The sequence below is a fragment of the Botrytis deweyae genome, assembly GCF_014898535.1.
Source record: "Botrytis deweyae strain B1 chromosome Unknown BDEW_005, whole genome shotgun sequence".
Classification (NCBI taxonomy): Eukaryota; Fungi; Ascomycota; class Leotiomycetes; order Helotiales; family Sclerotiniaceae; genus Botrytis; species Botrytis deweyae.
Window position 1 is genome coordinate 210556 of NW_024066212.1, and position 27162 is coordinate 237717.

Sequence of the window (27162 nt, forward strand, 5' to 3'; positions counted from 1 at the left end):
AGTGAAGATTGAAAAATTGGCTGGTTAACATAAGCCATTTTCTACTTGGAAACAATGGATGAATATGATACCATGTTTCAAATATCGTTGGAGTAATTACGGATCAGGCCATGATGCAGAGCTGTTCTGGTGTTATTTCTCCGTGGTTCTATCCTCAGTTAATGAAATGAACTGCGCAATAAATCGACAATTGTTGACTTTGAACATCCAAATTATATCTAAACAACAACGTGGTTCCAAATATAAATAGGTTCATGTTCCTCCCTCTACTTCATTTCTCTTCAAACCATTCCAGTCCTCAATACCTACTTACAAACCAACAGCCAACCAAGCTAACATCACCACCACAAGAACCAATCCCAGATCTTCAACATGTGTCGCCACATGACCATCACTTACTCGTGCGGATGCTTGACTAGGTCCGTCGAGGCTTGCCCCCACTCATTGAGCATGAAAATTGCTCCCGAAGACTGCCAATTCCATTTCTCGGAGCCAATCCACAGAGAAGAAGGTGACTGTCTCAGCTGTGTTGTCAGAACCACCCAGCGCATTCAGAAGAAGCTCGAAAGCATGCAATTGGAAGATTTTCATGTTGCAACCCTCAAGTTCCCACCATCTCCATCTCCGCCACTATCTCATCCAAAATCCTTAGGAACGCAAGTCCTCAAGAAACAGGAGAAAGCCAAGGAACTCGATAGATCTTATCAAGTTCCGGTAAAGAGAGAAAGCGGAGAGGAGGAAGACAACGAAGAGACTCCCCGTCAAAGTTTCAGTCAACCTCCAACTCCACGAGAGATCGAAAGCAGACATCCAACACCGGAAAGCCAACGACAAAGACCTGTTGCGGAGCCACGCACAGTTCCAGTCGAGGGTGAAGTCGAGTCATTCACGCCAAAGAAGTTGGTGAGAAAGATGAGCGAAGGGATGAAGAAGATGGCGAGGAGTTTCTCGAAGAAGAAGTAAAAGGTAAGTGGGAAACCTTGGAGAGTTTCAGAAGATAAGTCAAGGCGCTGACTTCTTATAAAACACAAAAAAAGTATCAAGGGGCATCTCAATAGGTTGGAAGACTGTTTGAGTTACGCAGGCCTTGATTAATAGAATATAAATTTCCTTTCAGAATATAAACGAAGATTTTATGATATGCAGATAGTGTCATTGTACGTGAAAATTAAATTAATATGTAACTAATGACAAAATGATAGAAATGAAGTGCGGAGGCATGCACTCTTCGCAATGGAATTTATTTTCGCTAAATAGGGACGCTAGTGACTTCACCTCATAATTTTCCCTGTGCCAGCTCCCCTACCCCTTTTTAATTTTATCGCAATTAGTCTCGTCAGTTATTTATCCTTTAACGGAGAACCTTCTTTGAGGTTTGTTCTTTTAAGAACAACAGCATTTGAACAAGAAGAACAAAGAACGCATTCTTTAAGTTCTCAAACGAGGAAAAACCTCGGATCCCGTTCTAGCATTTCCTTTGTCCGATTACATCAGAGCTATCGAAATTAAATACTTATTTCTTATGAAAAACTAATGAATTCCTGAAAAAAAGCTCGTCACTTTCATCAACTACTGTAGTTCTTGATATATTAAACGCCAATGGCTAGTAGAAGAAGACCCAGTGCACGACAAACTGCTGGTAGTAGACGGCTGCCGGCCAAAAATCGTATTCCTGGTCTTACGCAGCAGCCCTTCAGCGCTAATATAACACCTAATATATCTTATACTCCCATATTTAGTATAGAACCACCACGTACACCACCTCCCGGGCAACCCTCTTCTTCCGATTGGGATTCTTACACTCCTTCGCAGCGCGAACAAATACAAGCGGAAGCATGGAGAAAGTTAGCTGAAACATGGCAACAATGGCCCGAATTTGAGAAAACATGGGAAGGAGTGCGACATCTCGGGAAAGGCGGTGCCGGCTCTGCAGATCTGTATCGAAAGATTGGATCGCAAAAGGGAACGGACGCAATACCTGAGTATATTGTAGTCAAACAAGCTGACGGATCAGACAAGGATCTTTTGAGCGAGTCGATTTTACTCCAATTATTCGTGGATAGAGATACGTCACATGTGCTGAAGATATATCAGGGATACCATGAAGGCGAGGTTGTACCACATAACATTGGAGGAATGTTTGATATCGGGAGAGAGAATTTCAAAAAGCGTCAGAAGAGATGTCAAAGCAGGATCTATCTCGAATTTTGCGAGAAGGGCGATGTCGAAAACTGGATGACGAATCAAATTGAGTAAGTGAAAGTTGTGGTGAATTAGGCAAGAAGCACAACGCTGAACTAATGGTAGAAAGTCCGGTACTGTACTTCAAGAGAAAGATATATGGAACATCTTTGAGTGTTTAGCTCGAGCATGCATCGTGCTCGAGAGAGGAACTGAGAATTTAGAGGCTGAGAATGGCCGAGACTGGATTCCTATCTGCCACTTGGATCTTAAACCGGCAAACAGTAAGTTGCTCCTCTTGTCTTGTTAAGTCGCAATGATGTTTATTCTTTCACTTCCTAGTACTCATTGGAGATAAGGACGAAATTCATGATATCGACATCTTCAAGGTAACTTAAACCATGAAAGTCCACAAGTTCAAAATTTTGGTTGGCTAATCAAATATATAGATGGGAGACTTTGGCTTAGCAAGCCATGTTCCTAGCAACCCACAAGATCCCGGATGGCTCGAACATGTTGCGAATAATTTGACGCTCGGATGGGGCGCCCCAGTATGTTAATCTAACTCAGTTATTACCCCTATCTCGCCGCTCTCTAATCTCTCAAAAGGAACAATTTTTTCCTCAAATGCAGAATCGTTTCTATAGTACACCTGCCAATGTCTTTGGCGTAGCTGCAATAGTATACTTTCTAATGACAAAACAACAAGTCAGAATAGGCCAAGACATGGCGTATGTAGGATTCCCATCATCAGACAGTGATTCCACAATAGCACTACAAACACCAGTGCTTACGTGTGGACGGAGCCTACTCGATGATCCCACGATAAAAAGCTCGGGCATCTATTCGAAAAGTCTCATAAGAACATTACTCCAATGTCTCGCGTATTCACCCCATGAGCGCATGACTGCGAAGCAATTACTAGATGTCTGTACCACTGGTAGATTCCTTTGCAAGAATATGGGAGAGGAATATATGTATAAAGATAGCCAGCCAGTGACCAATTACTGGCCAGAAAAAATCGCGCCAAGCATTCCAGAATATCAGGATCCCAAAAAACATTTGAAATATAATCCAACGCACGAATCGACTACAGAGGAGAAAGAGAGAGAAGGCATATTCCTGGTATCTTTCTGGATAACTCCACCTAAACAAATAGCACCGCCAACCTCGTTTTCCGCAAGTGCCTTCAACTCCACGGTGGACTCCAGCTCAAGTTCAGGTGCAAATATGTCTTACAATTTTGGAAAGCTAACCTCTGCCTCACAATTTGGTGGCTCTAATCTTTCTGAATCTGAAAATACCTCTGGCGTTAAATTCACTCCAGGAAGTAGCTTTATGTTCGGAAGAAATCAGCCTTCAGAGCCTCAGCATGGCAACTCGAATATTTTTGGTACTGGGAACGCCTTTCGTACAAGCACTTTTGGGTTTGAATAATGAAAGTCTTCAAATTCTCACTAAGAATTGCTCAGTCTGGTAAACAAAACGATTTCCGGTCTTGAGTTCTTCTAGTGTTAGCTTCAGTATGGGGGTTCTCAAGTTCGGGCGTTGGATGATAATCAAGTATTCATCACCAATACGAGTCGGTATTAAAAGCAAGTCAAATTTATTTGACTACGAAATGTGAGATATGACGATCTACATATAAATCTGGTATGCAGTTATACAACTACCAAACTGTAGAAAAAGCGTTCGAGTGAGTGAGTGCACTAGCTGACCATGGCGATCCATCTCGTGAGAAAGCGCTCCGAGAAAGAAAGCCAACGATAAACATCTGCAAAGATACTCAAAAATTCCATATTCTAAATTCTATAAACCCTAAAACATAATTTATACCACCATTTCCCCCCATCTATGATAAAATAACAACATTTATGTCGCGCACTTCAACGACACTTGTGTCCCATTGTGCGAACAGACGACCAGAGTATATGCTTCCTGCCATGGCTTATCATCTCTCGGCTCAATCTCCTCAAATTCCTGCAGCATTCTTACAATCACAAACGACGCTTCGATCAATGCGAATTGCTCTGTGTCCGAAATTTTAGTCAGTCGCCATTAAACTACTTGAATTACCATAAAGAAACACGAGGAACTTACGCCCTAAACAAATTCTCGGCCCTCCATTGAATGGTAAAAATTCCTATTCAAATTAGTATGGCTGAAATGCAAGAGATTTGGATCAGGATTCATACCCATTTCGGCTGTATATGATCCCAGCGTTCTGGACGAAAAGTTTCCACATCTTCACCAAAAAGATCTTTACGACGATGCATCGAGTACACGCTGTATAGAACCTGGGTTCCCGCTTTACCAAATAACGGTGCTTGGCCATCTTCTCCCCCACCACGTGGAAGACAAGTGTCGCGGACGGCTTCGCGAGTGTTGGCGGGGACTACAGGATGGATACGGAGAGCTACTCGATCAGCGTCTGATTTTGGACCTGTAATTAGGTTTGGAAATAGGGCTATTACACTTACATTCGTTAATACATTGACGCAGATATTTCATATTTCGCAAATCGTTATACGTCGGCAATTGACCGTCAAGTTCCATCACTTCAGCTCGTAGCCTTCTCCATACATCCGGGTATCGTGCTAGCATGAAAAACAGATTACTAAGTAAACTAGCTGTTGTATCTCGGCCCGCGAGAAGGGTATTCAACACCTGGTCCCTCAGAACCTGTCGATCTGTGGTCAACTTGGCTATCTCTTCGAGAAAAACGTAGGGGCCAAATTTGACATCGTTTGTTTCTGTCTTCTTCGCATCCTTTTTTAGCGCGTCGAGAGCTACATCTATGTGATGATCGACGTACTTAAAAACGGTCTTCTGAGCCCTGTTGGCCGCAGGGTTATATCGAAACCGTGCAAGTGGTCCAAGCCGTACATTACGGGATGCTTCTAGTTGAGTATACGTATACTGTTCAACAAATTCTGCATCGGATACGCCACCCGAGGAATGGTCTGAGTTGGACTGGGAGTTGACGGAATGTCCAAAAAGAAACTGGGTAGCCGTATCTATGGTGAATTTGAAAAAGAGATCTTGTAGATCAATAGTAGACCCTTCGCGTGGAATACGATTTAGTAGATGTTGGAAATGTATCTCAGCAACCTCTAGATTAGATATACTCTCCTTTGCAAAAGTAGGCCGAAGGAGTGCGCGAGATTTGTGCCACAGTTTTCCGTCAGTTGTAAAAATCCCATGTCCAAACACGGGTTTCATTGCATCGACTCGAATAGATGAGAGCCGGAAATCATCAAATTTTGTTGCAAGAATGGTTTTGACATTCTCTGTATCGATTGTGAAAACTGTGGGATACGTAATAAGTTTGGATGTAAAGGTATTTCCGTGCTGCTCATAACGCCTCCAAGTTCCTTCAAGATGTCGTAGGTTTTTGGCATTTTTGATTGTATCCAATACCAAATCAATGCCAAATATTGGATCTTTCAAAGGGTATTTTACTTGAGCTGGTTGACAACCGTTTGACTTTTGGAATCGGCGTCTCGTGAAGTAAAGCTTAATTTGCTTTAACACATAATAAAAGAGACATAAAGTTAAAGAAACTGTAATTATATTGGAGCTCATCCCACTGAGAATTATCATATTTGCGATCAAGAAGTGAAGTTAAATTTATATGAGCAGTTGATACTAGACAGCATAAGTTTTTCGTTGTTAGTGGTGCTTCAAAAGACATATGGACAGTGACTGTTCTTTATGATCCATTCGGAAAGTAACTATGTTGTCACTTTACATGCGACAGAAACATAGCATAGCTTTATCTGCATATGGCAGGGCTCATATTGCCAACATTCCGTAAGGCCATGCCAAGTTAAAACCGGATATCGAACTGACAAGCCTGGGCATTGACAGGTGCAGAGCAGATCAAAAAAGCTATAAATAGTAGAGATAATTAATCAAAGGCAACGCAAAATATCATAGACTTGTCTCTCCAACACACGTGTCATAATATGTCAAATCTGACCCCGATCAAGCAAGCTTTTGACTCAGGAGATCACTAAGACATCTCATAAATGAAAGATACTACAGCCAAGTTAAAACCGGGGTTCGGATTGATAAGCGTAGACATCACATATGTATAAAGTAGATCTTTGACACTAATTTAGGCAGGGAAGATTCTGACTCAGACGATCACTAAGAAACCCCATGTATCAAAGACGCCATATGGAGCTAAGAACTTTGACAGCTATCTCATCCACTATTTTAAAATACTAACAGCTTTTTTCTTTTTGATTGAACATTTTGACCTTCAATTACAGATCGTAACATATTATTACAGATCGCATATCAGGAGTTTACAACCTTACAACTGTACATCGTACAATCTAATGTTAGAGAGGGAGATCTCACATCTCATGTGATACTGAGCAACACTTATTATTATTATAAGCATGCAGCACATCAGCCCCAAGGAATCTTAATTTGGATCCCTTTCAACTCTCCATAGAGCTCTAAAGTAAATCATTGTTTCTATTGATCGTATCGTGTTCTCACACATAATCATAGTTATCAATGCGTATGACTATACTATTTGATTGTGTAGTCAGCTTTATATGATAGGATGGATATATGCGATCTGCGGCGAAATGTTATGAACTATCAACATTCATCACTGTTTGTCCCAAAAAGTCTTCATTTAGGGTCCACAGACAGGCATGGTTTCGCACGGCATATGATAGTGACAAGAAACGGGCACTAAATAATTCCTTGGCCATGTAATAAGAATTATCTCTGTGATATGTGAACGGGTACTATCAATCGATGCGCGGGTAGAAATGTCAGAAGATATTCTTATGACACTAGGGACGTCAGATTTGAAAGGCATTGAATGCCATCCGATGAGTACTTTGATATCAGTTTTCTGATGAAATCGCAACGCTGATCCTAAGACAGAGCAATAAGAAGATGTAAGCTGAGAATAGAACAACAGGAAGCATGGTGAGGATAGCAGGAGTTATGGATATTCCAAGTAAGCAGTAGTATATACAGCTGTTGTATCCAAGTACGCTCTCAAATAGGATCACACGAAGACAGATTTCCTATGCAAGCTTTAAAATCAATACTTCAGGTGTGCTGATATGCTCTCACTTGACACGACCTTTATCATGCCAAGATTCAAACATCTAAGGAATAAACCAAAAAGATTGATGTAACCTTATAATCATCAAGCGGAGATAAGATGAGATCATATGGTTGATTGTGAATGTAAGACTCCGCGAGCTCGTCATTTGTATTAATCAATACTGATTTGATCATAGAATCAATATTGCGACACTAGTCTCAACTATTCGTAAATATTAGTGTACATAGTTACAGGCGATAAAGGCTCCGTCAGAAGTAAGATATGAGGTTCGTGAGCCACTCCCAACCCGAACCATATGAGTCAGCTGAGATTCTCCGCAGTAAGTTTCAAATGACAAAAATAATTTTTGACTTGGTCAAACGACTAGGAAGAACCAATACTTTGGAAAATTTATTTGCATCGCCAATTGGAAGTTTACAAACTCAGATAATCGCTTTGTCCACGATCGTAAAAAGCCTGTGGCTGTAGTTTTCAGTTCTGAAAATGTATTTAGCAACGTTTTGTAGGAGAACAAAGTACCAGGTCAGCAATTCATTTCTCAGGAGACTCGGGGCTCACTGTCAGCAATTTTAAGCGAGGTGCCCGACACCGCCATGTGCCGCCCGTCAACCTAAGCACCATTGAAAGTTACTTACTCTGAGATATGTGGTCAGATATTCCAAGAAAGATAGAAATTATCCCCCTTGATGATGCTAACCAAGCAAGTTTGATGTCGTATCATCTGCTATTCTCATCATGCGCAAGGAAGGTTGATGATACCTAGTAGTAAGATGTACAACGGAAGGCTGTTTTTTTGTGTTTCATTTATGTACTTAAATTGTATCCATCTGGGTTGACTCATTGTGCAAGGCTTGGAGCCTGTGGTTGGGTTGTCTCCTTGTAACCGTTGACTTATTTCTGGAGCAACGGAACTGTTGAAAATCCCTACGTTGGCTGGAAAGTCGTCGACATTACTTGAACGGTATACTTCATACTTTTTGAAATTCTGATACACATTCAATTCCGAATCTGATAGAGTATGGATACTTCAACAATTTCCGATGAGTTTCCAGTCGGACAACTCAAGGCAGAGTGCCTTGGTCTTGAGATACCCGGCATAAACCAAAGCCTATGGGACATGTTTGCTGCGGCTGCAGAAAAACATTTGAATGAAGAAGCTCTTTGTTCGCTTTGGCAGCCTTCAGATCATCTTAGCTCGAGATTCGAAATCGAACAAACAGACCTTGAGACGCATATAACACCAATTACCAATGAAAATGGGGTCGAAATGGTCACACCTAAAGCATTCTCAGCGCCACTGAGATGGACTTTTGGCCAGCTTCGGGAGAAGGCCGAGTCATTGGCAATTTGGTTGCAACAACGTGGCTGTACTAAGGGTGACAATCTTGTAGCTTTCGTTTGGAATTCAGCGGAATGGGTCTTGTTTTTGTGGGTTGCCGCGAGGCTCAGAATGCCATTTGTACCGTTGGATCCAAGGAGTTCGGATAAAGATATTATGCATTATCTGAGCCTGGCTCCCCCTCAAGTCTTAGTTGTTTTAGATCCAGACATGACCCCGATTCTTGAAAGTCTCGGAAATGTCAAAGTTCGGATATCACTTTCTAAAGTTTCCGAAGGGAGAATGAATTGGCATTCACTGTATGGAATAATGGGCAACTTGCCAATGGAAAACATTTCATTTGCTCCTTTGAATGATGATTGTACAGAACTGGGTCAGGAACTTGCTATGATCCTCTCCACAAGTGGGACAACTTCAGTTCCAAAGGGATGCCCTCACACTGCATCAAACATCTGGTCTGCAACATACGACTATGATCCTGTTGCCCGAAAAAACGGCTGTCAAAATAAGTGGCTTATCCACACACCAGTGTGGCATATCTTTGCAATGGGCCAAGCTATACGAGGCTGGAGGGATGGAAGCTCTGTGGTATTTGCTACCGAGAAGTTCGACGTGACTGCCTCCTTGCGAGCGCTCCAAAATGAGAATATTACACATGTTGGAGCCGTTCCCCTACTAGTAAAAGCACTTGTCGCACACCCAGAATTTCCTGGCAAGGATTCACTGTCTCTATCGTACGTAACCATGGGAGGAACATTGATAAAAGATGAAGATGTTAGGTTCTGCAAGGAGCATCTTGGTAGCGAGGCAGTCATTCAAGGCTTTGGTATGACAGAGGGCTCTCCTATGGTAAGCTGGAGGCGCGATGATCTAATGCTTAAGAACGGCTATCATCTCGGAGTGGGAAAAGTTTTACCAGGTGCTAGACTAAAGATATGTTCTCCGAAATCCAATGTGCCTCTAAATAAAGACGAAGCTGGAGAACTCCATATTGGCGGGACTTCCGTCATCGATGGATTTTTGAATGGTATAGATTCAGAATCGTTTTATACGGATGACGTTGGGAAGTGGTTTGTTACCGGCGATCAAGCTATGATAGACACAGATGATGTCCTCTACATCAGTGGACGATATAAAGATATCATCATTCGTGGAGGTGAGAACTTGGTTCCGTCGAAAATAGAATATTGCCTTCAGGACCTTGGCATAACCGTGAGTACCAACCCCTGAAACCAGTTTTCAAGCTGACATTGAAAATTACAGGCTCAAGTGATTGGCATCGGGGATTCCATAGCCGGTGAGGTTCCCGTCGCAGTCTTACAGTCTTGTCCTAAGGAAGTCACCAAGGCACATATGTTCAAAGCTATAGTAGAAAGTTTGGGTCAGATATATGCACTCCATTCTATCATAACATTAGATGAACTTCATCTAAAAGCCTTTCCGATGACTGCGACAGGAAAGATTCGGAAGGTGGAATTGAAAGATATAGTCAATAAGCATTTCGCCACAATCTCAGAAGCGAAAAAAACAAAACCCAGCGAGAAATTAATCGCTCAATTGCGGGGGATCTGGGCAGAGCTTACGAACGCAACCCCAGATGAGATTTCAGTCGAAGACGATGTAACAAATTTTGCCGATAGCATTACAAGATTGAGGTTTTGTAAGATCTTGTGGACCAGACTTGGTCAAAGATTGTACTTGCCAGATTTAGAGAAAAACAATACCATTGAGCAGCAGACAAAGCTTCTCATTGAACGAGGCTATCATGGAGACTCATCTACTTTCCTTTCAGATGACGTAACCTATGTTGAGGACCAATGCAATCCGACTGCATCTAATCAATCCTGTCAGAAAGTACCACACTCTCAAGGAGAAAATGCACGCCAAAATCATCATACTTTAGCCGAGACGACTAACGCAGCTTTGCAAAAGTTCGGTCTAACATGGGAGAATGACATAGAAGATGTTTTGGCAATAAAAGACACATTTCAGGAGTTTGCAAAAGGACAAAGACCACAATCATATCGCCACAGAATAGCATTCGAAATCAAGGATCGCAATTCTAACCAGATCCGTGCAGCATTAGAGAAATCTCTTTTGACCAGACCGGTTTTGCGCACAGTCTTAGTCGAAGTTTCGGGTGCGACAGCTGTTCACGCGGTCCTCCGTCCATCTCAAGCTGTGTACGACATATTGATCTCGCGGAGGAATCTCTCTCACGAGTCAGAAATCCAAGAATATCTAATTGATGATTCCGACCAAAGCTTTGAAGATCGAATGTTCCAAGCTATAATTGCAGATGTTGAGGGCAAGGATACATCAGCGTTGATCTTGACTTTAAATCATTCCGTCTTTGATGCATTGTTCGCATATGGATGGTATAGCGATCTCGATATGTTTATACAAAATCCAAAAGCAACAGCGACCCCTGGCACGCCCTTTAGACTTTTCGCTGATCTGTATCAACAATACCAAGATAGCTCACTCGCTCTCTCAGATGTCAACTTTCATGTTAGGAGGCTTCGAGGTATTTCAAGATTTACCGAGGCTCTATGGCCACCGAAGCGAGCTCCTGGTTGGATGGTTGGGAATGACAGCAAATCGAAAGATTTCATCACTCGTAACACCACAAGAAGGAAGCTTAACATAAATTCACAGCCGAGACCAAGACTTGCTCGAGTGCAGGATTTCCCTGATATTGAGCGGCTTCGGACGCAGTACTTTATCCAAGCACCAGTCATCGTTAAAACTGCTATCTCCATCTTCAACGTCATACAAACAGGAAAGCCACATGCGATTTTCAAGAACTTCGACGCAGGTCGTAACTGGCCATTCCTTCCAGAGTGGATTGCAGATCGTCTGCCTTCTGCCATGAGCATTGATGGCCCCACTTTGACTTGGAACATGAATATGATACAGATTAAACCAAAAGAAACTTGTGGTGAACTCTTAAAAAGAATAGGCGAAGATGAGAAAGCGCTGAGTTCGCACACTCATGCACCATGGTTCAAGATCCTGTGGGCTAGGCGAAGACGAGGGGCCTATTGCGAAAGAGGCTGCGATGAGACAAGCATTCAATTGGGATTTGAGCATGAAGTATCTTGATTCTAGTGTTAGCGACTATTCGACTCTGAAACCTTTGGGAAGAATGGACTGGCCTGACTGGTGAGAGATCTTGATCTTCAGAAATTTCACAAATGTTACTGACCCATAATTCATAGTGGCTTCTTCTGGAACTGTGGTATGGCAAATATGGAACGCTTCTGCTGTGTGGTATCCTGGGACGATACGCAATTAGATATCAATGAAATCAACGGCTATGTGAGCAAATTGCTTGAGATCATCGGGTGGATCACACATCCTAGGAATTGGAACAATTCGGTGTCGAGCTTTCAAGGGTTTCCGATGATGACGTAAAAGATGATTATTTTGGGAGGAATAAACTGTGGGTAACGAAGGGGCTGGCCGTCTGCCGAGGAGTTCAATATCTTACTATAAGTTTTGCGGCGGTGGAATTACTTGGCCCTATCCATGCGTTTTCCAATAGTCGATCCTACATAACTCGGGAGAACGTGGATGTCTGCGACGAATTCCTTGAATTCCCATGTCAATGATTTCATGCTTGCTGTACAAAGAACTTGAAAATAGTGGCATGAGAATTCCAAGTTCACCTCGATCCTTTGCGATGTACTCGCACTGATTGAGAATAAGCTCTATCTTTCCTCCATATTCAATCCTTTGATATCTTGATCGACAAAGCATCGTCGTTACAGACAAGACGAAATTCTCCACAAAGTCGGTACTTCTTGCCATTTCGATAGATGCACAAGTTTAAGGCTGGTGTGCCTATTCCATTCCAAGTCCACTTAATCTGTCGACAAACTTGCGGAAGGTGAAACAATCACACTCGCCAATGTGCACGACATAAGAATTCAAGATCTGATGCGCTCAAGTATATGATTGATGGCCCCCAGATACATTGTAGCTTCAGATAACCTTCTAGTTTCATGTCCGATGTAATGAAAGAGGCATTGAACGCGGAAATACGTCCTTTTCCAACAAACGCAGGAGTCTAAACTCCGATCGGGATACTTTAATGGGTATATCATAACGGCACCTGGAGCCCACTTTCAGTGTCATTTAACGAGGCTTGTGGAGATTATACTCCGCAAGGCGAGATCAAATCCTCAAAAGAGGCGCAAAGAAGAAGAAACGAACGAAAGTGTCTTAGTTGAAGGGTCGATCATATCCAAAGAAGAAATAGGTTATCCTTATATGTCATAAACAAACTCTTGAATAAGAACATATGGGGCATTTGATGAGTAATGGTTTCGGCATGAGAAGAGATGGAGAGTCGAGATATCCGTTTGCGTGTATTCTATATCTTGCAATAAGAGACGAAGAGACCAAGGAGATTCTACTCCTGCTTCACGAATCACCGCCAATATGTGGACTCAGCTCACTCGATTCATGAAGAGAAAATTCAGTCAAGTTGGTGGAATCGGACCGAGGTCACGTGTAATCAAATTTATGAGGAATTGTACCACACAGATTAAAGCAAAAAAGCAAAAACAAGCTTCTTATGATTTCCTCCCTCATCCCTACTCAATTACTGTCACAAATCTCTAACTTGTCGATCTCCCCTTTCCATATACTGAGGCCGATAACGCGCATTTGGCATAAAACCCAAAAATAGATTTCTGCCTAATGAAAAAAGAAATTTTAGAATCTGTATAGTGTGTTTATAGAAATCTAATAAAGAAAGATAAAATTCAACCTTATTGAAGACTTTTTGTAAAACAAATTATATCATTAAATAGCCCTTAGGGTTAGCTTTATTAATCTGTTTTTAGAATTCATTTCGAAATGTTCTATAGGAAGTGTACTAATATTTAAAATCTATCTTCAAATAGTTTTCCTTATAATGTATAGACCACTTTAGGATAAGTGAAATAAGCGAATAAGCTTAGTAAGAATTCCTTATCTCAAGCTTAGTAAGAATTCCTTATCGAGCTTATCTCAGCTTATCTCGTTTAATTTGTATGACTAATATAGCTTTAGTTAGGTTCTATAATATTAAATAAGAGAATTCAATTCAGTACACAACTTTAAAGAAATTAATAAAAGAAAAGAGAAAGAGGTTTAATTATTAATTAGAATTAAAGGAATCGATTAGTGTATTTCTTTTTGAATTATCTCAAAAATTAAAATTTATATTCAATTCTAACTACTTTCATCATACTTAGGGATCTGTTTTATCTTAATACCTTAATTATTAGGCTCAATGACTAATCAAACCTTGAATAATATTATTAATATTAAACAGAATATTTTAATTCAGTACACAACCCTAAAAGAATTAATAAAATAAAAAGGAAAGAAATATTATTATTAATTAGAACTCAAGGAATCGATTGATATAATTACTTTTAAATTATCTCAAAAAATGAAATTTATATTCAATTTAATAATACTTAAAGAACAAAAGACTGAATATCAAAATTAGTTTTTTTTTAATTTTATTAGGAATATTTCTATATTGAATATAAATTTCATTTTTTGAGATAATTTAAAAGTAATTATATCAATCGATTCCTTGAGTTCTAATTAATAATAATATCTTTTTCCTTTTCATTTTATCAATTCTTTTAGGGTTGTGTACTGAATTAAAATATTCTTATTCTTAAATGCACACCACTAAATTCTAAATTAGATTTTAGCTTAGGCAGAAATCTATTTTTGGGGTTTATGCCAAATGCGCGTTATCGGCCTCAGTACATATGAATGGAAGCTAATTCCGAATTCTTTAGAGGAACCGACAGGAGCCGACAGGAACTATTGTAATCTTACATAACGGTAGATACAGTACTACCCGTGGACAAGCAAGCAGGACCACAAAAAATCTTTCCCACCAAGGACCAAGAGCTCCGATTGATCCACATACTGAATCAAAACATGCTTCAACGTTTGATTTTTCTACTTTGCCATTGTCAGATATCGATCCTACCCACAAAATTCCCCTCCATCGATGAAGTTATGACGACTTTTCAATTAGGAATCGCCGTCCACATCATGCTATATGAGGCCACAATATTCAAGGTAAGTGGGAAACCTCTTGTAAGTGTATTTCATTCATTCGCAGAGATTTATGCTGGACCTTGTTGCCTTTTGATATCGTGTGTGTAAGTGAGTGAAGAAAGGCAACATCAATCAAAATCGACGTTCTCATGGCAGATCATCACGATGAGGGGCGAGAGACTGGTCAAAACACTCCAGCGCCGTCGGTCAGAGACGGCAGCGTAAATACACAAAGAACTACGAGAACCACGAGATCTGCGAGAAACGTTCGTCCAAATGGCCAAGCCCACGGCTCTAAAAGATCACATATGCCAAGTTTACGACCCCATGGAGTACGTCAGCCAACAAACAATACACCTCTCGAAGATCGACCGCAATACTCCTTAGCTGGTAATAATGGAGGGGTTCAACGCGAACCTCATTATGTCGACAGAGAGTATTACGATTTCAACCCAAACTACCAAAAACCTAAAGATGAGCCAGTATGGGGATTGGCCAAACCTCTCCCGCGAGTGGTCAGGCCGGGAATGAGACGAGGGAAACAGGGCGTGGTCGAGAATAAGGATGCAGAAAATGCACAGCCAGGAAGTTCCGAGGCTATACCGCAACTTGGAATGATTGACGATCAGAGGAAAGGGCAGGCAAAAAAGAAATCGAATCGACTTGGTAGGAATGAGGAGGACCGAGGTTATGGTCACCAACAACAAGAGCGAGGACGGAGACAGAGCTACAGATCTAATAGGCAGGATTCTGAGAACTTGATATTGGATCACAATGGCACTCCGCTAGCCGAGAGAGACAACCCTATGGATGAGTGGAGATCTCCTCAGGATGATGGGGAAGGAGATCTGGGCCGGCAAAATACGAATCGACTATCTGATGTTGAGGAACATCCCTCAGGATCAACGTTAACTCATCATTCTACCACACAAAGTGCAGACTTTGCAAACGACGAGAACGACGATGGGCTTGATTTGGAGAGGGGAGATAAGGTAGAAGACGATGAATGGTCTTTAAGTAGTGAAGAAGCGGAGCAGTATATTCAAGAGGAAAGAGACAACCACAATGCTTTGGCAGCAATTCGTGAAAGATTTCGTGAGCCATTAGCCGAGTGCTTAGCAGTAAGTCCTCTATCCACCAGTGGTCATCCCACAAATAATTGATTTCACACATCTAACGAAGCCTAGACAATGATAGCAGTCCTCATTGGTATAGCCACTAATCTTGCTGTTCAAACCTCAGCAGACACTTCAGGCAATTATCAATCCACAAATTGGGCTTGGGGTTTAGGTATCACAATAGGTATTTACATCGCAGGTGGAATTTCCGGTGCTCATCTTAATCCCGCCATATCCCTCATGTTATGTATATCTAGAGGCTTCCCTATACGAAAAGCATTTATTTATATCCTCGCGCAAATCCTCGGTGGTTTTCTCGCCGGACTCATCGCATACGGCATCTACAAAGATGCAATTGCCACATATAATGCTACTGGTGGTTCACTCGGCAATGGCCAAGTAGTCAACTTACTAGCCGGAGGCACAGGTACATCTTTCTACACACAGCCCCAAGCCTTCGCTAGCCCCTCGGCGAGTTTCTTTAACGAATTCGTCGCCACTGCCATCCTCGCCTGCACCGTCCTCGCCCTCGGAGACGACTCCAACGCACCCCCAGGAGCAGGTATGCACGCGCTCATTGTCGGCCTCGTCGTTACCGTGCTCACTATGGCTTTCGGCTACACCACTGGTGCATGTCTTAACCCGGCCCGAGATTTCGGCCCACGTCTTGCCACTGCAGCAGTGGGATACGGCAGAGAAGTCTTTACCGTCTCGAATGCGTGGTGGATTTATGGGGCTTGGGGCGCGACGATCACGGGTGCGTTAATTGGAGGTCTGTTTTATGATGTGGCTATTTTTGTAGGAGGCGAAAGTCCGGTTAATTATCCGAGAAAAAGGAGGAAGCAAATTGCGAAGAATGCAAAGGGAAAGGCGGAAAAGGGATGGTGGATTTTCAAAAGAGATGTAGAAATGGGTTTGAAAGGGGATTTTAGGAAAGAGGGATGATTTTTTTGAGTTTTCGTTTGGGGGTAATTTTATACTATGACGATTAGGCGTTGATGAAAAGTAAAGGTGTTGGGGGATAATTGTATTTCATATCTATATATAGCGTTGAGGTTTTCTTATTCTTTGGTTCTTTGATTCTGGAATAATAAACAAGTATCATCGATTTTATAATATTTATTATGTTCTATATACTATAATATATATTACACCGATTATTTTATCGATCTATTTATTCATTTTTCTTTATTTATTTTTATTTATTTATTTTTGTTTATTTATTCTATATATGATATAGAACTATTAGGTATAGGTATACCATCATATTATATATTTCACTTGTCTAGATATCTAGTATTATCTACTATCTAGATATAATTATATTATATATCTAAGTATTTCTATATTTCTATTTACTTAGTTACTCTTTTATTTATTAATTTATCTATTCATCTACTTACTTATCTACTTATTCATTTATTCATTTATTCATTTACTCACTTACTCACTTACTCATCTAATTATTCATTTACTTATTCATCTACTTACTTATTCACCTACTCCCTTTTATACCTACTCATTATTCCTCAATCATTCCCCTTCTATATTCATCTATCTATTCATCTCTTTTTTATATTCACTTACTCACCTACAGTAGTCATTTCCTTTCTATATTAATTTATCTACCTACTCATCTATTTACTTATCTATTTACTTTTTTCTATATTTACTCATCTACTTTCTTACTTATTCCCTTCTATACTCATTTATCTACTCCTTTATATCTATTTATTTATTCATTTATTTATCTCCTTTCTAATATCTACCGACCTACCTACTCACCTACCTACTCACCCATCTACCCCCCATCTACCCCCCATCTACCCCCCATCTACCCATCCACTCAAAACTTCAAATTCTAAAGAACACAACCAATCAATCATTAAACAAATCTCTATTTCTCTCTCTCCTCTCTCCCTCTCTCTCCTCTCTCTCTCCTCTCTCTCCTCTCTCCTCTCTCTCTCTCTCTCCTCTCTCTCTCTCCTCTCTTCCTCTCTCTCCTCTCTCCTTTTTCCTCTCTCCTTTTTCCTCTCTCCTTTTTCCTTCTACCTTTTTCCTTCTACCTTTTCCTTTTTCCTTTTTCCTTTTAATATCTTTTTCTCTCCTCCTATCCCATTCACATCTACATCTACATCTCCATCTATCTATCCCATCCTATCCTACATATTCACATCCACATCTCCATCTCCATCCACATCTCCATCTCCATCCACATCCACATCTCCATCTCCATCCACATCTCCAGCTACATCCACATCTCCATCCACATCTCCATCTCCATTCATATCTCCATCTACAATCTCCATCCATATCTCCATCCACATCTCCTAGCTCGAGCCACATCGCCATCTACATCTCCAGCCACCCCGATACTATATCGAGATCGACACCTACAAAATAATAAAATACAAGATAATATAAACCTAGATATTTAAACAACGGCTATTTCTCAACTTGCCTTTCTTGCTTTTCTTTCTTTCTTTTACTTTCCTTTCCGTTCCTTTCTAATATCTAAATATAATCATATATATATATAGGTATAATATATATATATAAATATAAATTCAAAATATAAATCAAATCTATATTTACTATATACAAATCTACAAATCTACAAATCTATATACCTACTAATCAACCTACATAGTTATCCCAATTCTCCAAATCCTCCTACTCTATCTACTAAAATTATAATCTTACCTCTCTTATCAATCAATAGATATCCAACCCTATCCTATCCTATCCTACCCTACTCATCCACCAATCAATCCATCATCAATCAATCCACTATCCATCATCCATCAATCATCCATTAAATTGTCTATACAAACATTCATCCATACAACCACCAACCACCAACCACCCATTGCAGACCCCTAAAATCCATCATCTATCTCTCCCCATGCCCTTATAGCCCTCCTCCCAAAAAGCTTCCCCAATCCTCCACACGAATCCACATCTATTGGTTTCCCCATCTCCCCATCTCCCCATCACCTCATCCCTCATCCCTCATCCCTCATCCCTCATCCCTCATCCCTCATCCCTCATCCCTCATCATAACAACACTTTTCTCTACTCTCTACTCCAGCGCCAAGAATTTTCGAATGAAGAAGCGAAAGAAAAATAGAAGAAGAAAAAAGACCAAGAAGAAAAAAGACCAAGAAGAAGAAGAAAGAATCAAGAAGTCGAAATTGAAGTTATATGTTCATGAATTGAAGAGCCCTCTTCCATTTTCTCCCTAAGGATTATAATGGGAAGAAAGAAAAAGTAGGTTCTGCACCCATTGCATCTTCCCGCTGTAAACCTATTCCGAAATTGAACTCGAAGGCATCTTTCAGAAGAGCACTTTGAGAGTGTCCTTTTACTTCCAGTAAAATTATATGTACCACCTAAGCACGCTCGAACCTCCAACGCCAGCCTTCCTTCCCGAAACCCAGAACAAGAATTGAAGAATAAGTCGCATCCTCTTTCCAAAAGCGAGGTCACCTCAAACTTTATACACCTTTTACATGACATCACACTTTCCATCCCCATCACCCCCATTGGGATTGACACTCAATGCGACTCTAGCCGCCTCTGTAAACGCCTCGTTAACTCCTCTATTCCTCATCGCCGAGCATTCCAGATATCTGAGCGCATTGATTCTCCTCGCTACTTCCAAGCCTTGATTGTAGTCAATCATTGGTTTCTTTTCTCTCGGTTCTGCACCTTCTGTTCCCTCTGCCGCTTCATCGTCTGCACCTTGTTCCCTCAAATCACATTTCAATGCGACTAAAACGAGTTTGACACCTTGACAATTCTCAGCGATTTCGCCTACCCATTTGGACTCGACGTTTTCGAGGGAATCTTTTGAGTCGACGGAGAAACAAAGCATGATTGCGTGCGTATCATCGTAGGAAAGCGAGCGCAATCGATCGAATTCTTCTTGGCCGGCTGTGTCCCATAGAGAAAGTTCGATATGTGTACCATCGACGAAGATATCTAGATTGCGCAGGAACGTGAGTCGGGATTCCGCGGAAACAATGACGTAGTCATGAATTGATCATCAAAGGAATTGGAACATGAGAAACTTACCATGAACGTAGTTTTCAAAAACCGTAGGTTCGTATACCGTTGGGAAATATCTAAAATTCCATCATCAGATTCTCTGTCATAACAACTCCAAGATAACGTCATAAGAACCCAAAACCTACCCTCTCGTAAAAACGTTTAGTAAACTTGTTTTTCCGCAAGCACCATCCCCTCTGTGATAACAAAACATTGTTAGCAATCTTTACATTCTTTTTGGAATCCAATCGTCAACAGTAGATCAATTGAAGTCGTAATCGCAGTATCAAATTGAAGATATCATTTCCACCACTGCGCCTCCCATGCGACTCAACCCCGACGGTACTTTCGTCGCATAATTTGATCCATATGATAGAATCACTTGTACATAAATTCGGGGTAGAAAAATCCTCAATGCAGATAAGTAAACGTAAAATATAACATACAATAAGACCAATTTCCTCTGAGTAGTTTTGGAACCTCCGAGTCCGCACGGCATATTGAATATGAGATGATGTAAGAGTTGGTAGGTAAGGATGTCGATATGTAATGCGAAGGAATACCTATCTCGTAGTATATTTTGTAGGTGGAGGGAGAAAGGGACAATCAGATGTTGGAATTGTGACGGAGTGATGGCAGAAGGATGAAGGATGAAAATGAAGATTCCAGGATTGAAAAGTAACTGAATACTGGATGGGATGGGATGGATGTGGATGGATGAATGGATAGACCGAGGGTTGAGCCTTAAAGGGGCCAGGCCAAAGAATGACTAGGGTGGGAGTAGTGGTGGGTGGGTGGGTAGGTAGATGGATGGGATGGGTTATTTTTATTATTGAATATCCGACTTGTTAAACTTGATGGAGATTGTATAATTGGATAGATAGTAATCAATTCATCAATATATCAATGATGTATATACCTAGGTAGCTGGAGATATATATAAATCAATTGAAGAAATTGAAGGAAAGAAAAGAAAAGAGAATGGTGAATTCGAATCAGATCAATTGTAATTGGAAATGTAAATGGGAGTAGAAATATAAAATGTAAGGGCAGGTAAATAAGAATCAATGATAATAATAACCTTAGAATGATAATGAATAATAACTGAGAATTCCCAGTCCCGACTCGAATATCTACCCAGGCAAGGAATTCCTATGCGAGTCTATTCCGTAGGTATATAATATTTGATATCTATCTTGTATCTACAGTACTAGTAGTATATATCATATATGTGGTGAGCGAGATCAATGCTTGCTTAAATAACTTCTTCATTAGAGCCAGCCAGCCGTACAAAGTATTACTGAATATATCCCTTATCATCCATCTACTGGTATCTATCGAGGCAAGCCATAACAGCATCCCCAAATCCTTGAAGAAGAAACACGACAGCGTCTCCCAAAACTTTAAATAAAGTATCTAAATGAAGTCATGAAGTCACAAAATCACAAAATCACATCAGATGACACTACACTCTATCTAGTATCCCAGATACCTATCCTATCCCCAAAACCTTTCTTCCAAGTTCCACTCCAGCTGGACATTTTCGACATACATATTTCCTTTTGACCCTCTCACGAATCACGAAATCCTTTCTTTTGCACAGAAACTTTCCAGAGACCTGTATAGGTAAGCTGCATCACCTTACCCGATACCTACCTATCTAGTAGAGTAGAAGCACGATGCGCACAACAACCGTATCCATCTCCGAAGTGATAATTTTGGCATCGGGGGAAGGGGGGGGGAACGAACTAATGCAGCCAGAAAAAGAAATACGTCGCAGGCAGGCCCGATAGAGGTATCACTCCGGAGCTGGAGAAAGTTCGAGGTACCTATCGTCGGAGTACTTGGATATGTCATATCGTGGGGAAAAGATGGTGCATCTGGAGTCATGAGAGAAGGAGGGTATGTATGTATGTATGTATATACATATATCAATGGATACACGATGAATATCTTTCTCATTCAAATCTCAATTATGTACCTACGGTATTACAGTCTGGTCTGCCATCTGTAATCTATCATTTACAGTCTGTATATATTCTTAATCACTTGCTTGTATATCTCTAAATTCTCTATAACATCCATGGATACCTAGTACATCCATATATACACCCTACACCTGCATTAATAACAAACTAAATACTGTGGCTGATTCCCGGGAATTTATCTTGACATTTTGCGTGGCTCACAAAGTGCAATGGACAATGAAAAAGAGAAGAGAAAAAAAATTGATGGAACCAAGCGGATGATCGTCACATGGGGGAGGGGGTCAATCCTTGAATAGGAGGAAATTGCTGCTGTACACTCTGTAGAGCCGCGGGTCCATAAATCAGTCTTGCCTTGTTCAGAGTGGATCAATCAACATTACGAGTGGGTTCGAGGTGGAGAGCATTTCGACTTTCCAATTTGGAAGCTTACATTACAATTGCTTTTCTAATCTGCAATCTTGCGCAATAATAAAAGCATAATAACAACGAGTCATCAAGTTCCTATGACAATGAAAACCCCATGCAATCTGCCATACTTAAGGGTATTCGAGCAATAACACACCTCCATTGTCTTCCACATAAACAAAAAAAAATCAAAAATCAAAATCACTCCTCTTCCTTGATGAATCCTTGTCCTGCACGACGCCCGATTCGATCACCGAGATTCATATTTCCAGCTGTTCGATTGAGACCATTGATGAAATCGCCTTTGTCCGAGTACTTTGATGTATTGGTTCGTGCCCTATCCTCAGCTTCATGGGCGGCCTTCTCCTGTTCCTCCAATGCCCTTAGTCGCTTCTCCCGATCAGTTTCCAGACTTGATGCATCTTGCTGCATAGCGGCCAATTTCTTTTGTCGCTCAACCTCCTTCTCTTCTTCCGAAGGTCCATTCGCCTGCTGATGTCCACCATGAGGTCTTCTATCATCGCGTCTGCCATAACCATTTCCATTACGTTGATTATCGTATCTGTTCCCGTTATCCCTTCGGTCGTAACCATTCCTTCTATCATCTCTATCTGCTGGGTAAGATCTCCTCCTATCCGGGGACCTTCGTCGTTCTGGCGTGGGGGATCTAGAATCTGGAGATGAACTATTTCTCCTTCTCTGTTTTTTGTCTTGATTCCTGTCTGGTCTGCTATCTTGCCGTTCATTTGGTGACACAGGTCTTCGGCGGTCGTAGTCTCTTTCTCTTATTGGCCGTCCTCTTTCTCTATTATCCGGTGATACTGATCTTGGTTTTCGTGATCTGCCAAAACTATCTCGTCTTTCGACAGGGGAACGAGATCTTGAATATGAATCTGAACGTCGTCGATATTCATGTTTGCGACTTCTGCGATCTCTATCGTCATCGTAATTATCACCACTTCTGCGACGCTTGCGACTGCGATCTTCTTCCCGACCATCCCTATTCTCATCTCTCCTACGCTTTCGTCTTCGCTCTTCATCGTCGTCATCATGATGCCGATGATGGTGACGATGTTTTCTTTCCTTCTTCGGCTTAACTTCCTTGGTGTCCTGCCCAGCCAATTCAAGCAGTTTGCGTCGTTTGATCGGATCATTCATCATAGCCTCATATGCAGCCTGCTCCTGTCTTTTGATAGCAAGCATGGGGTCTTCACGAACCTTAGCTGCTGTGTCTCGTAGAGTATTCGCATTTTGTAAAGCCATGAAACTAGCCTCGGAAGCTTGTTTCTCGAGATTTTTGTGCTCTGTGCCTTTGATCAATCCATCAATGCGCCTCTTTCCAAGAAGATAACCTTCCATCTCTTCAGTGGTTCCAGCTTGACCACTTGATGGACCTTGATACATCCAATCGACACGATCAACTCGCTTTCTCGATCCGGCGGCTTCGAGTTTGTTTTGAATCTCTTCCTTCGCTCGTTCTTCTTTAAGCTCCTTAATCCTCTGTTCTGTACGCCTTCTTTCTTCGAGGGCTTTCTTCTCTTCCTCCCATACCCGCGTTTGATTCTTCATCAAATGGGGATGCCATGACTTCTTCAAATTGAGATCGCCACCCATTTTGAAAGTTGTTTGACGTTATTGTAGAAGCAGATTCAAGATAAATCGTCGTCGCAGGTGGGAACGTTTATACACACAAGTAATACCAAATATGGAAATCGAAGAATGAAGTGATGAATCCCAAGCCAAAATAAAAAATTTCGTAATCAAGAACTGCGCTATGTACGAGTTGCAATAATTCTTGACGATAAAATACAAACAAATGTTTAATGTTCATCGCAAGGCGGAAAGAAGCATTTCAAAATCAGAAAGGCAGGATGGACGCTAAGCGATTTGTAGCCAATCATACAAGACTGCGGGGATAGCTCTAGGCAAACGACACACAGCACAGCCTTATCACTGTACCGTACCTCAACCTTTGACGTTCCGTGATATCTTTAAACTCGTCATTACGGAACCTCCAAATTCTTTTGAATAAATGCGACCATAATTTATCAATACAGAGCCTCGTCTTCAAACCTCTCGCCTTACAATTAAACCAAAATAATCGCAAAAATGTCTGACGATGATGATTTCATGCAAGATTCAGACCAGGAGCAGTATGTCAAGCCTTACCAGACATTCGTTGGGTAGCTAACGTTCACAGATATGACTTCGAATATGAAGATAATGACGACGAGGAGGATGCCGATGTCGATATTGAGAACAAATACTACAATGCCAAACAGATGAAATCTACAGATCCTGAAGGTGCGATCGAGGAGTTTTTAGGAATTCCAGCTCTCGAGCAAGAGAAAGGCGATTGGGGATTCAAAGGGTTGAAACAAGCTATAAAGATGGAATTCAATCTTGCTCTATATGATAAGGTAGGGTTTTTGTCTGTTCCGAATGATCTTATTTAACAATTCATCAGGCTGTTGAACATTATCTTGAACTTCTTACCTATGTCAAATCCGCCGTAACGCGAAACTACTCGGAAAAATCTATCAACAATATCCTCGACTTCATCGAGAAAAAGACTGAAGATGATGCAGCGAGAAAATGCATGGAGGAATTTTACTCAAACACCCTACAATCTTTTCAAAGTACCAACAATGAACGATTGTGGTTGAAAACTAGTATCAAGCTGGCGAAACTCTGCCTCGACCGCAAGGATTACGCTGCGACAACAAAGAAATTACGAGAACTTCGCAAGGCATGTGAGTTGGAAGATGGTACAGATGATCCAAGCAAGGGCACCTACTCCTTGGAGATCTACGCACTCGAGATTCAGATGCATTCCGAAACGAAAAATAACAAGCAATTGAAGCGTTCATATGAAAGAGCTTTGAAGGTCAAATCAGCAGTCCCACATCCTAGGATTATGGGCATCATTCGAGAATGTGGTGGGAAGATGCACATGACTGAGGAAAACTGGAAGGACGCACAGAGTGATTTCTTCCAATCATTCAAAGATTATGATGAAGCGGGATCTTTACAGCGAATCCAGGTTCTCAAGTATCTTGTTTTGACAACCATGTTGATGAAATCCGATATCAATCCCTTCGAATCCCAAGAAACCAAACCATATAAAAATGATCCCCGCATCGCTGCAATGACCGATCTCGTCGATGCCTATCAAAGAGATGATATTCACAGATATGAAGATGTTTTAAAGAACAACAAAGATCTTATGTCCGATTCCTTCATCCGCGAAAATATTGACGAGGTAACTCGAAATATGAGAACCAAAGCCGTGGTAAAATTGATCGCCCCTTACACCCGTTTCAAGCTCGACTTCATTGGCAAAGCTCTCAAGATTCCCGTCTTGGAGGTCCAAGATATTCTAGGCTTTTTGATCGTCGATAAGAAAGTCAATGGAAAGATCAACCAACAAGATGGAACTGTTGAAATTGAGGACAATAGAGATGCAGAACGTCTCAAGGCAATGCATGAATGGACTACAGCTATAGGTTCATTGTATGAAACCATTTTCGCAGAGAGTGAGGGCTTCAGGATGAATGATGTCAATCAGATTGGGGATATAGACAAGGAGTTAGGTTCTATGGGCGGATATATGAGTCCAGCTAACACGAGTAACGTGAGATTTGGTGGACAAAAGGGAGGTAGATTCGCGATGGGTGGAAGGGGAAAAAAGGGATGGTTGGGATGATTTGATTGAAAAATCTGGTGAACACTAGGTACGATGTTGATACCATGAGATCACATGGAGTGTATGGGAGTCGGGAGTTGATGAAGAAGCTTAAGGGAGATCACGGTAATGATGATAGATGAATTATGATCAATGGATAGGTACCCTCCCTTAGCTACCTACCTACCATAAATACATATATTAATAAACAGAGACATACAAATTTCATTTTCTTCGTCTATGCTTAAATCTAACACTTACATCACAATTCTTTATCTCCCATCCATTCACACGTGTAGTACTTATCATCCAACATTGTTCTTTCCAAAACCGCTGAAAAGTTTCAATGTATTATTTATACATATATATTCCTTTAAAGAATCATCGCGAGATAGCCGAGATTGTGGCTAGCGGGAAAGGAGTGGGGTGTGATATATATTATGTTATATGCTATATGCTATATGTAATATATAATATGTAATATCATGAATGGATATAGGCATAGTTGAAAGGGAGAGGGGGGATGATATCATGATGTGGGGAAAAGATATAAGACTAGAATGCTAGAATGGGAGTAGCAGGAGGAAAAGAAGAAGATGTGGGGATATGGGAAGGGGCTGGTGGAGGTTGTGTGATTTCTGTGTGTGTGTGTTGGGGAGGGGTTGTAGGTGGGTTTTGAAGGGGAGGGAGATGGTTTGGAGATGGTTTGGAGATGGTTTGGAGATGGTTTGGAGATGGTTTGGAGATGGTTTTGGTGTGTGGTGTTTGGTGTGTGGTAGGGATGATAATGATATGTAGGTTGAGAGGATGGAGATGAATAGGAGTAGGAGGTAGGAGGTAGGAGGTAGATGGTTGATGGTAGATGGTTGATGGTAGATGGTTGATAATAGATGGTTGATGGTAGATAATAGATGATTGATAGTAGATGATTAAGAGAAGGGGGGTAGATAGTGTGAGAGATGGTGTGAGAGATGAAGAGTGAGAAAGATGTAGAAAACACAGAGCTTGCTGGCTTGCTGGCTTGGTAGTTAAGTGAAGGAGATGAGATGGGCGGTTGATAGTGAATACATCTTATGTTTTATGTTTTATATAATGTGAAATATGTCATATATCATATATCCTATTTAAGATATCTGGATACGTAGATGCATATGATTTGGAGTAAAGCGATGAAATCATATCTAGATATCTACATGAGCTACCTTGAGATAGGGACG

General features: G+C 41.0%; 9 protein-coding genes across 9 annotated transcripts; 5 read left to right on the plus strand and 4 right to left on the minus strand.

The window, feature by feature from the left end:
* Positions 1 to 372: 372 nt before the first annotated feature.
* EAE98_002715 (uncharacterized protein) lies at positions 373 to 963 on the plus strand (the record flags this gene model as incomplete). Its single annotated transcript, XM_038950335.1, has 1 exon — positions 373 to 963. One exon carries the CDS (start codon positions 373 to 375, stop codon positions 961 to 963), a length of 591 nt encoding a protein of 196 aa, XP_038812864.1.
* Positions 964 to 1599: 636 nt separating this feature from the next.
* EAE98_002716 (uncharacterized protein) lies at positions 1600 to 3618 on the plus strand (the record flags this gene model as incomplete). The annotated part of the gene is made up of 5 exons (XM_038950336.1): positions 1600 to 2252; positions 2308 to 2465; positions 2524 to 2570; positions 2631 to 2732; positions 2791 to 3618. The coding sequence occupies 5 exons, from the start codon at positions 1600 to 1602 to the stop codon at positions 3616 to 3618; spliced, it is 1788 nt and encodes a 595-aa protein (XP_038812865.1).
* Positions 3619 to 4053: 435 nt separating this feature from the next.
* EAE98_002717 (uncharacterized protein) lies at positions 4054 to 5784 on the minus strand (the record flags this gene model as incomplete). Its single annotated transcript, XM_038950337.1, has 4 exons — positions 4054 to 4211; positions 4282 to 4324; positions 4377 to 4597; positions 4662 to 5784. 4 exons carry the CDS (start codon positions 5782 to 5784, stop codon positions 4054 to 4056), a joined length of 1545 nt encoding a protein of 514 aa, XP_038812866.1.
* A 2516-nt stretch (positions 5785 to 8300) lies between these two features.
* Positions 8301 to 12038, plus strand: EAE98_002718 (uncharacterized protein; the record flags this gene model as incomplete). Its single annotated transcript, XM_038950338.1, has 4 exons — positions 8301 to 9833; positions 9885 to 11604; positions 11648 to 11786; positions 11843 to 12038. 4 exons carry the CDS (start codon positions 8301 to 8303, stop codon positions 12036 to 12038), a joined length of 3588 nt encoding a protein of 1195 aa, XP_038812867.1.
* Positions 12039 to 12146: 108 nt separating this feature from the next.
* EAE98_002719 (uncharacterized protein) lies at positions 12147 to 12434 on the minus strand (the record flags this gene model as incomplete). The annotated part of the gene is made up of 1 exon (XM_038950339.1): positions 12147 to 12434. The coding sequence occupies one exon, from the start codon at positions 12432 to 12434 to the stop codon at positions 12147 to 12149; it is 288 nt and encodes a 95-aa protein (XP_038812868.1).
* Positions 12435 to 14848: 2414 nt separating this feature from the next.
* EAE98_002720 (uncharacterized protein) lies at positions 14849 to 16762 on the plus strand (the record flags this gene model as incomplete). The annotated part of the gene is made up of 2 exons (XM_038950340.1): positions 14849 to 15820; positions 15887 to 16762. 2 exons carry the CDS (start codon positions 14849 to 14851, stop codon positions 16760 to 16762), a joined length of 1848 nt encoding a protein of 615 aa, XP_038812869.1.
* A 2097-nt stretch (positions 16763 to 18859) lies between these two features.
* On the minus strand, positions 18860 to 20366 carry EAE98_002721 (uncharacterized protein; the record flags this gene model as incomplete). Its single annotated transcript, XM_038950341.1, has 4 exons — positions 18860 to 19801; positions 19895 to 19944; positions 20014 to 20064; positions 20314 to 20366. The coding sequence occupies 4 exons, from the start codon at positions 20364 to 20366 to the stop codon at positions 19326 to 19328; spliced, it is 630 nt and encodes a 209-aa protein (XP_038812870.1). The 3' UTR covers positions 18860 to 19325.
* Positions 20367 to 22461: 2095 nt separating this feature from the next.
* Positions 22462 to 23874, minus strand: EAE98_002722 (uncharacterized protein; the record flags this gene model as incomplete). Its single annotated transcript, XM_038950342.1, has 1 exon — positions 22462 to 23874. One exon carries the CDS (start codon positions 23872 to 23874, stop codon positions 22462 to 22464), a length of 1413 nt encoding a protein of 470 aa, XP_038812871.1.
* Positions 23875 to 24230: 356 nt separating this feature from the next.
* Positions 24231 to 26198, plus strand: EAE98_002723 (uncharacterized protein). Its single transcript, XM_038950343.1, has 3 exons — positions 24231 to 24413; positions 24461 to 24680; positions 24728 to 26198. The coding sequence occupies exons 1-3, from the start codon at positions 24370 to 24372 to the stop codon at positions 25964 to 25966; spliced, it is 1503 nt and encodes a 500-aa protein (XP_038812872.1). The 5' UTR covers positions 24231 to 24369; the 3' UTR covers positions 25967 to 26198.
* Positions 26199 to 27162: the final 964 nt, after the last annotated feature.

Bases quoted from the DNA above. Each gene is read 5' to 3' on its own strand.
- EAE98_002723 (XM_038950343.1), top strand. From the start codon at position 24,370: ATGTCTGACGATGATGATTTCATGCAAGATTCAGACCAGGAGCA. The intron at 24,414-24,460 runs GTATGTCAAGCC...TAACGTTCACAG, and splicing joins CAAGATTCAGACCAGGAGCA to ATATGACTTCGAATATGAAG. The intron at 24,681-24,727 runs GTAGGGTTTTTG...ACAATTCATCAG, and splicing joins ATCTTGCTCTATATGATAAG to GCTGTTGAACATTATCTTGA.